Source organism: Eucyclogobius newberryi, unplaced genomic scaffold (genome assembly GCF_026437365.1).
Source record: "Eucyclogobius newberryi isolate DKJ021-1_F unplaced genomic scaffold, fEucNew1.0.hap1 SCAF_4, whole genome shotgun sequence".
NCBI classification, from domain to species: Eukaryota; Metazoa; Chordata; class Actinopteri; order Gobiiformes; family Gobiidae; genus Eucyclogobius; species Eucyclogobius newberryi.
In genome coordinates, this window is record NW_027316056.1 from 29,655,326 (window position 1) to 29,665,171 (window position 9,846).

At 45.2% G+C, this 9,846-nt stretch overlaps 1 protein-coding gene across 1 annotated transcript in view; it reads right to left on the reverse strand.

Annotated features, from left to right (window-relative positions):
- Positions 1 to 4,325, reverse strand: part of tbc1d9 (TBC1 domain family, member 9 (with GRAM domain)) — a 30,375-nt gene extending 26,050 nt beyond the window's left edge. Inside the window, exon 1 of the mRNA XM_072462213.1 lies at positions 3,883 to 4,325. Coding sequence (XP_072318314.1) covers positions 3,883 to 4,003 — 121 coding nt within the window. The 5' untranslated portion in view covers positions 4,004 to 4,325. The remainder of the gene's footprint in view (positions 1 to 3,882) is intronic.
- Between the last annotated feature and the right edge of the window lie 5,521 nt (positions 4,326 to 9,846).

The following is a 9,846-nucleotide window of genomic DNA, read 5'->3' on the forward strand; positions in this document are numbered from 1 at the left end:
GTTTGCATCATCGTAACCATAGACTATTGGCCTGTCACAATACGTATCAATCAATAACAGAACTACCAATATTTACCGTATATACAGCAATATTTTTACAAGTTACATCTTGAACTTTTAAACTAACTTTTGAATAACGACGCATTTACACATTGTACATTGTAGTTCTTTGTACAGTTTACCACAATGTTTAGGCTTTATCAGTGGCATAAAGTATAATTTATCACAATGCTTGATCAAACATGTTTAACAACGCACCACCACGAGCCGCACGCACCACGAGCGAGCGGCGCCGCTTCTCCTCCGCTGCACCGGCGTTTCCGTGTCCGATCACCGGCTCCACCACGAGCGGCACGCACCACCACGAGCCGCACGCACCACGAGCGAGCGGCGCCGCTTCTCCTCCGCTGCACCGGCGTTTCCACGCCCGAACACCGGCTCCGCGCTCCCGCACCCGCCGTCCCGGAGGTCTGTACCTGGGCGAAGGTGTGGCCCCAGCCCGCCACAGGAGCAGACACGGAGAGCGGGGCACCGGCTCCACCCGGAGAAAAGCAGCCCCATACAACCAAGGTACAGCCCCGTTTCTCTGCTTTCCCCGCTCCACAGACGGGGGCGATCTGGTCACAAAACTGGACTCAAATGCGTCTTGATTGGGCTAGAGCAACGCCGGCGTCTGGTATGTGGACTGCCGCTTCTGTCCCAACGTCTTTGTTTTGTTAGTCGTTTCCATTGTTTTGTTTTGTTCCCGCGTCTCTGTGTTGTCTTCTGTCTACATCCCTGTTCCTTAACTTCATCGGACATTACTGCGCCGTCCATCGCTCATCTCCTCCCTCACTCCTGGACTATCTACTGCCCTAGCCGCCAGCTAACAGCTGGCTTAACACCTGCGGAGGTCCGTCATGGTATCGCGGGGCCTCCCTGCCGTGCAGACAAGGTCTGGGGCAACCAACGCCACTCACTCCACCAGCTTCAACACCCGGTCCACTGCCGCTTTTTCACAACTCTCTGCCCACCAGCTTCTAGTTAACCAGCCTCTAGCCACCGCCAACATTCTAACTGGATTACTCTCATCTGCTGCTACGTTCCATCTCCTCCTCGGACTATCACTCCCACGCCTCCAGGCCACCGCTCCACCAACTTCTCGCCTACTCACCTACACCGCTGCTGACCTTCACCTCCTCAACCATAACCACCGTCTCCCAGCTGGCACGAGAGCCAGCGGGCACGAGAGCGGGCACGAGAGCGGGCACGAGAGCCAGCGGGCACGAGAGCGGGCACGGGAGCCAGCGGGCACGAGAGCCAGCGGGCACGAGAGCCAGCGGGCACGGGAGCCAGCGGGCACGAGAGCCAGCGGGCACGAGAGCCAGCGGGCACGAGAGCCAGCGGGCACGGGAGCCAGCAGGACCTTCAACTATGCTATGACATCGCCGCCCGGCCCCACATCACGCACGGTTTCATTGAATCAGATTTGTTATTACCTCCTGTTATGCCTAGAATACACACACGTAATCAAATGAACTACAACCTTTGATAGGGCTTATTTTAAGAGACAAATGTGATCATGCATATGCCATATATACTAGTTTACTTCCATCTACCAGTAATAAGAGGGAAAGGAACATAAATTAAAGGAGACGTCTTATCAATCAACTTGAATGACTTTTAAAGCTGCGTTCAGACTGTGGCGTCCAAATTCACACATGCACATGTGCGGCGGTCCGATGACAGACCAGGTTGAGAGAGTGGCTTTGGTGTATTTACTTTACAAAGTCCAAAAACGGAGGCGATGGCTTGTCTGGGCACTTCAGAGGTGAGCAGAGTTTAGTGAATATCATAGTTTGCTCCAAGAGCTGCGTCTGGATGATTTTTTATCCGTGCAGGGTTTGTTTTGGTCCTTCTTCCGGGTCGTGAAATGCGTAGGAACGTCATTGGAGTGTAAGCTCTGACTGGTTGCTGCGCTGCGTCGGCTGCAAAAAATGTCAGCTTTGTCCAATTTTTCTGCTTCGGACGCACTGGCCGCCTTGGACGAGCGTCCAGAGAGGCCAGGGCGTCCGACACAAAAAAGCTTTGATGCAGCGGTGTGAACAGGCTGTTTCCTCATCATTAGTTTACTCCAAGTTGTATTTTTATTGATTCATGCATGTCTGAGTAATCCTGTATTGTCCGAGGCAACTGAGGCTCTGTGCTCAGAAAATGCCTGTTTTCACCTATCCCCACCCACATACCTGTACATAATTGTGTTTATTGTCGGGTTCTTAAATGTTATGCTGTCAGTTTAAAAAAATAAAAACAAGTTACTGAAATGTCGCTGTGAAGGGGCGGGGCTTATCACTTCTGCAGTTTTGAACAGGAAGTCAATGGAACTGTTTCTATTACTACACAGTTGTAGATCAATATTGCAGTTTACGATGAACAAAATGCAAACGTATGATCGACTTGTGCCATAGTTCGAAACTGATGCAAAATAAAGCTGGAGAGAAAAGGCACAATATGTCTCCTTTAACGACTAACTTATGACCTACTATCTTCATGAGCCTCACACCTTTTCCTGCTGAGTGTGCCCAGAAACAGAACCAGGTCAAACCCGTAAAACGACATGCAGCGGAAAACAGGAAAACCATCTGAACCTTCACCTTTCAGAGCAAGAGGAGCAAGAGGAGGAGGAGGAGGGAGAGGAAGGACATGATTCAGCATGTATAGCAAACAGACTCAGCTTGTGGGGATCAAATAAAAGCAGCCTTGTTGAGCCACTGACTGCAACACTCGGGGCAGTGCGCTGTGCCTCTCGGGGCAGTGCGCTGTGCCTCCCGGGGCAGTGCGCTGTGCCTCCCGGGGCAGTGCGCTGTGCCTCCCGGGGCAGTGCGCTGTGCCTCCCGGGGCAGTGCGCTGTGCCTCCCGGGGCAGTGCGCTGTGCCTCCCGGGGCAGTGCGCTGTGCCTCTCGGGGCAGTGTGCTAACCCTGCAGCCTCAGTCACACTCTGCAGCCTCAGTCACACTCTGCAGCCTCAGTCACACTCTGCAGCCTCAGTCACACTCACACTCGGGGCAGTCACACTCGGGGCAGTCACACTCGGGGCAGTCACACTCGGGGCAGTCACACTCGGGGCAGTTTGCTGTGCCTCTGCAGCCTCAGTCCTCCAGGAAGAAACATGAATAAGAGCAATGATGTAACAGCTTGGCTAAACATCAACCTTTCCACAATTTAAAGAAACAAATAAACGACAAGACAAGAAGGAAACCTATGCACAAGGTTTTACAGTGGGCCACATTAAACATATTTTAAGTATAGCTTCAACAGGACACGTCATGTTATTTATTTAAGGCTCCTTGTGTCATTGTTTGTGTTATGTCATCTCTAGAGCCATGTAGACCAGGCCTGAAGGACCCGAGCGGTCACTTCCACATATCCACATGATCCTGGCACGAGGGCTCACGTGACACTCTTCTGCACATGTGTTTGTACAGAGAGTGTGCAGATGAAGTGTGTGTACAGAGAGTGTGCAGATGAAGCGTGTGTACAGAGAGTGTGCAGATGAAGTGTGTGTACAGAGAGTGTGCAGATGAAGTGTGTGTACAGAGAGTGTGCAGATGAAGCGTGTGTACAGAGAGTGTGCAGATGAAGTGTGTGTACAGAGAGTGTGCAGATGAAGCGTGTGTACAGAGAGTGTGCAGATGAAGTGTGTGTACAGAGAGTGTGCAGATGAAGTGTGTGTACAGAGAGTGTGCAGATGAAGTGTGTGTACAGAGAGTGTGCAGATGAAGCGTGTGTACAGAGAGTGTGCAGATGAAGCGTGTGTACAGAGAGTGTGCAGATGAAGTGTGTGTACAGAGAGTGTGCAGATGAAGCGTGTGTACAGAGAGTGTGCAGATGAAGTGCACTCACCTGCCAGCCCTCCGCCTCCATCCCCGTGGCCCTTGCGCTTCTGGAGGATGAAATAAGGATTCGCTCGCTCGGTGATCCACAAGGCGCCCGCCAGTAACACGTCTTCGGGACTGACCCACATACTGCTGTTGTTTTCAGGGTCTCATTGAACACACGAGGCGGTGAATGTCCAAATGGAGACACTTCAACACTGGAGGCCTGCAGAGACTCTCTGAATATGGTTGGATGCCCGGGAGAAAGACGCACGCGACGTGTGATTCTATTATTAACCCTGTGCGCAGAGCCAGGCCCCTGGCGGTCCACTCCTCACTTTAGAGAACAAATATGTTATTTACGCGCACAAATAGAGTCCCAGTGTCCCGTGTCCAGACGGAGCTCTTGTCCAGTCCGAGGCTCTTTGTTTTCCCGGTTCCGTCTGAAGCAGGTGCCGCTGCTGCTCCGTTCAGCGCCGCACACGGACCTTCTGTGACGCTACAGAATGTTGGTCCATGTGATCAGCTGTCACACGGCGCTTTGAAACACAAAGACGACAGTTTTAGAACAAAACAGAACGGCTGCGGTCTTCTCCTCCTCCTTTTCCTCCTCCGCTGCCTATGCCGCACGCTCTGCGCACCGCGTCACGCAGCGTAACGTCAGCTGGAGAGGTGGAGGCACGCACGGGAGGACCAGGACCAGGACCAGGACCAGGACCAGGACCAGGACCAGGACCAGGACCAGGACCAGGACCAGGACCAGGACCAGGACCAGGACCAGGACCAGGACCTGTGGAGGCACACACGGGAAGAGCATAACCAAGAGAATAAGGACCAAGAGAATAAGATATTCCTTTATTGTCCCGCATGGGGAAATTTCATTGTTGCAACGCAGGTAGATACAGAGGTAGATACAGAAGAAAAGAACAGATCACTTATAGGAAGTCTGAAAAACACTCTCAGTAGAAGATCTCCTATAAACAAAAACTCCCATAGACAAAACCTCCCATTTCCCAACAAGGGATGGAGGGGAAAAATAATAAAGATTAAAAATAGATAATAAATAAATACATAAATACGTAAATACCATAGCATGTGTTCATGACAGTAATTGCACATGAATATGTGTCACAACGGCACATAAATCACGACAGTAATTGCACATATGACTGAACTGCACATGGCCAGGTCAGCACTGCGAGTGTTCAGGACTAACAGTGTTTGTTATAAAGTCTGACAGCAGCAGGAAGGAAAGACCTGCGAAACCTTCCCTTCACACAGCGAGGGTGGATCAGTCTCTCACTAAGGACCATGAGCAGGACCAAGAGAATAAGGACCAAGAGAATAAGGACCATGAGCAGGACCATGAGCGGGACCATGAGCAGGACTAAGAGCAGGATTGTGAGCATGAGCAGAACCAGGAGAATAAGGACCAGGAGAATAAGGACCATGAGCAGGACCAGGAGAATAAGGATCATGAGCAGGACCAGGAGAATAAGGATCATGAGCAGGACCAGAAGAATAAGGACCAGGAGAATAAGGATCATGAGCAGGACCATGAGCAGGACCAGGAGAATAAGGACCATGAGAATAAGGACCATGAGCAGGACCATGAGCGGGACCATGAGCAGGACCATGAGCAGGACCAGGAGAATAAGGACCATGAGAATAAGGACTATGAGCAGGACCATGAGCGGGACCATGAGCAGGACTAAGAGCAGGATTGTGAGCATGAGCAGAACCAGGAGAATAAGGACCAGGAGAATAAGGACCATGAGCAGGACCAGGAGAATAAGGATCATGAGCAGGACCAGGAGAATAAGGATCATGAGCAGGACCAGAAGAATAAGGACCAGGAGAATAAGGATCATGAGCAGGACCATGAGCAGGACCAGGAGAATAAGGACCATGAGAATAAGGACCATGAGCAGGACCATGAGCGGGACCATGAGCAGGACCATGAGCAGGACCAGGAGAATAAGGACCATGAGAATAAGGACTATGAGCAGGACCATGAGCGGGACCATGAGCAGGACCATGAGCAGGACCAGGAGAATAAGGACCATGAGAATAAGGACCATGAGCGGGACCATGAGCAGGACCATGAGCAGGACCAGGAGAATAAGGACCATGAGAATAAGGACCATGAGCGGGACCATGAGCAGGATTGTGAGCATGAGCAGGACCAGGAGAATAAGGACCAGGAGAAGGACTAGGAGAAGGACCATGAGCAGGTTATGGGCTATTGACACTGTGCCAAATGCACTGATAAGGATTAAGTTATTTTATGTAGGCTACTATGTAGGCTTAGGCCATTTGACTGTGTGTTTATTTCACTCTAAATGTGGCTCAAAGCTATCTTTAATCTGCACTCTTATCTCATCTCTTCATTTAACAGCAGGTCCCTCTGAGATTCAGTCTGCTCTAGTCCTTACATTATAAACTGCAAAGAGACTGAATAAATGACAATCTAGAGTTTTGGTTGGCTTCCTGCTGTGGCTGCTCCAAAACAGGATGTGGGAGTGGGGGGGTGGTGGGGGGACGCTTCAGTGACTCAGATGACATAAAGATGGTTGTGTTTGCAGTGTTTAGACTTTCCCCTGGGGTGAAACCATGATCGAAACCAAGCACACCTCCACATTTCACCTATTTGTTTAGTTAAATCTATACAATGATCTAAACCTCAACGACCACATGGTCTAATGTATTTTTTGTTGCAACAAACCCCGGCTGGTGGGCGGGGGGTGGAATGACATTTTTGTGGTATTATCATAGCGCTGATGGGATTACACCACTGTCTTTAACATTTTAACATTCAACGTTTGTGTTCAATTAAATCATAAGTCTAATTTACGTTTCCAAATGTTTAAGACCTTTAAACTACATTCATTTTCTGTTCTGAGCCCACACACCGGTGAAGAATCACTGTAATATCTGTGATTAAACAGTTATGTGTCAGATTTGAGCCTTAGAAGGCTTTATTGGAAACAACAGTTGATTGTTCCCTGTCCCGCTTTACATCCCCATTTCATTTTCAGTTCCCTCTTCAAATAACTAGAGCTGGGTTTCGATTCAAATTTCAAGAATCGATTCGATTCCGATTTTTACGTTTCAAAATAGTTTTTTTCCGATTTCTCAGATCCCATCCGATTCGCTCCGATTTCGATCTGATTTCCGATTTGATCCGATTTTGATTCGATCCGGGGGTTAATGTTATTAAAAATGAAAAATGTATTTGAACGTTTCCTTCACTTCATGACTGTGTAGAGAAGCAACATATTAAAACTAGTATTATATCAACATTAAACAGCAAATCTTACAAGTATTGGTAGTTACTGATGGAAGACTGATGAAAAGGTTAAGGGTCAATCTACCTTCAAGAAACATAATCCAGGAGTACTGAATTATCTTTCTTGAAGGTAGATTGAAGTTCACTGAGGGAAATGTAGAAAATAATTTTAATGTAAAAAAAAAGAAAGAAAAAAAAGAAAATCGATCTTTGGACGTACAAATCAATAATCGGTCATTAATATACGAATCAATTAAAAATCGGAAAATCGATTATTTCAACCCAGCTCTACAAATAACAGAACAACATTTTTTTATTTTATTGGTATTTTTCTCTTAATTTATTAGTCTAATAGGCCTATAACGTATCTTAAAACCAAGCCATAGTTTTAGGCCTCATCTAATGTTCAGTTTCTACAATTTAGTTAATCTAGTTTTTGTATTGCCAGGGTTGAAGTTGCCCGGACAACCAAAACTATTTCAGCCTGGATTATACAGACATTGGCAGAGCTATTTATAGATCCAGGCCTTTAGTTGCAACACTCTTTAGTAAACAACTCCATAGTCCGGCCCATTATTTAATTAAGTATCAGTATTTCCTGTATGTTAGAGTATGTGTTTGTCTAATGGGAACATCACAAAAGCCCAGGAGTCATTCTGCATTAGCTGCTGCTGCTATGGCAACGCCGCAGACAAACACATGTAGTCAATTACATTTTGGGAATAACCTTAAACATTGTTGGTTTCTCCTCACCACGTATCCTGCTGTCGGGTCTGAAAAGAGGAAATCACTTAGACTCGTGTATGTTTGGTGTACATCTATATTCATAACATTGAGTTTGATTAATTCATAATTTTGCATGTTTTTTTTCTCATTCTCAATTTCAGCACAAGTTTAAAGTGACGTATGACATGTTTTTACGAGTTTCTAATTTTGACTTTATTTTGCGTATTTATACCTGCTATGCATATAAAGGATAGTTTTACACCAGGTGAGTGAGTATTTGTGGAGAAAAGTTGAAAATTTGTTGAAGATTAGGAAGGAAGGAAGTGACATCACACTAGAGACACTAAGTTTATGCATAATTTAAACAAAAGAAACAACTTTTTTGACCCTCTAAACATTCATTCAACAAAATAAAGTCGATCTCATTTATTTTCATTTATCAAAAAGAAAAAAAAGTGACATTAGATGAGTTTCTTCTCAGTGTTTGAGTCATTTCCTTGAGTGATGTCATCAATTACAAACAGGAAGTGAAATTATAAACCTAAAAAATGAGCTATTCCTGGACAACATTTTATAATTGTGAGCAAAACTTTAAATATATGAAACTGCTTTTCAGTTCAATGAGTCTCCAGATCTGTCAGAGGCACTTTAACTTCTGCAATCACGCCCTCTGCTGGACACGGCTACTCACTACATCTGTGCAACTGCAGGGAAATAATGTGTGGTCTGTTGGCGTTAGTAACAGGAAGGTTATGTATCCAAAAAGTGTACTCAAGTAAGAGTAAAGTTACTTCAAAATAATATTACTCAATAAAAGTTAATATAATTGAAACTGTAAATTCTGTGTACATAGTTATTTTTTTATCCTGTTTTATCATTTATCATTGTTTTATGTTGCGCCGAATCACCAAAGCAAGTTCCTATGTTTGGGAATTTTGTTCATTGACAATAGAAACAAATCTTTTCTGATTGTGTTTCTGAAAAAAAAAAAGACACAGAAATGAGGAAAACTAAATGTGAAGGAGCACTGGGGCTTCCATAGCTCCTCCTCTGCTCCTTCAGATTTAGTTTTTCTAATTTGTTTGTCTTATCTTTTGAAAATACCAGATTCTTAGCTTTATTTATTTATTTTAATCCTGTGGAGCTTTTATTTTCTTAATCACTGACGGAAAAGTGCTTCCATAAAACTTTTGTCACTTGTCGATTTACTCACAGAAGGAAAAGGAACACTTTTACTCAAGTAAGAGTACAGTTACTTCAAACTCTATGTAGAAGTAAAAGTACACTGTCCGAAAAGCACTCAAAGTTAATTTTCTTCCCAAAACTATATTTACTTTATATGTAAGTAAACGTAACGGAGTACTGCCTCCCTCTGGTTACTAACGGCACTTCATGACTATTTTGAAGGCTGCAGTCGTGTAGTGTTTTGTGGAATAATAAGTTAGTAAAAAACAAAATACTTTACTTACGTGTGCCCACAATGCATCTGCAAACGTCTCGACACTGCAAGAAGTAAACAAGCTGAACGTGCACAAAGTGAAACTCCAGGCATGACTTACACTGTCAGAAGTGTTTGAATAACAGTTTAAATAACACGTTTTTCTCGGTTTAAGATTAACATATAAGCACATATTTAATAAACGTAATCAGTATTGCAATAAACGTAATCCACAATAATGTAGTAGGCCTAACTTTACATTCTCGAGGCAGTAACCAAGTAGTGTAATTTAGCAGATTATATTTGTATATTACTGTCATATTCATGTGCAATACCGTCATATTCATGTGCAATACTGTCATATTCATGCGCAATACCGTCATATTCATGTGCAATACCGTCATATTCATGTGCAATACCATGTGCAGTATTGTCATATTCATGTGCAACACCATGTGCAATAAGGTCATATTCATGTGCAATACTTTGACATAATGTCAATCATCTTGGTGCAATAGTCTCTGTCCATATAACAGCTG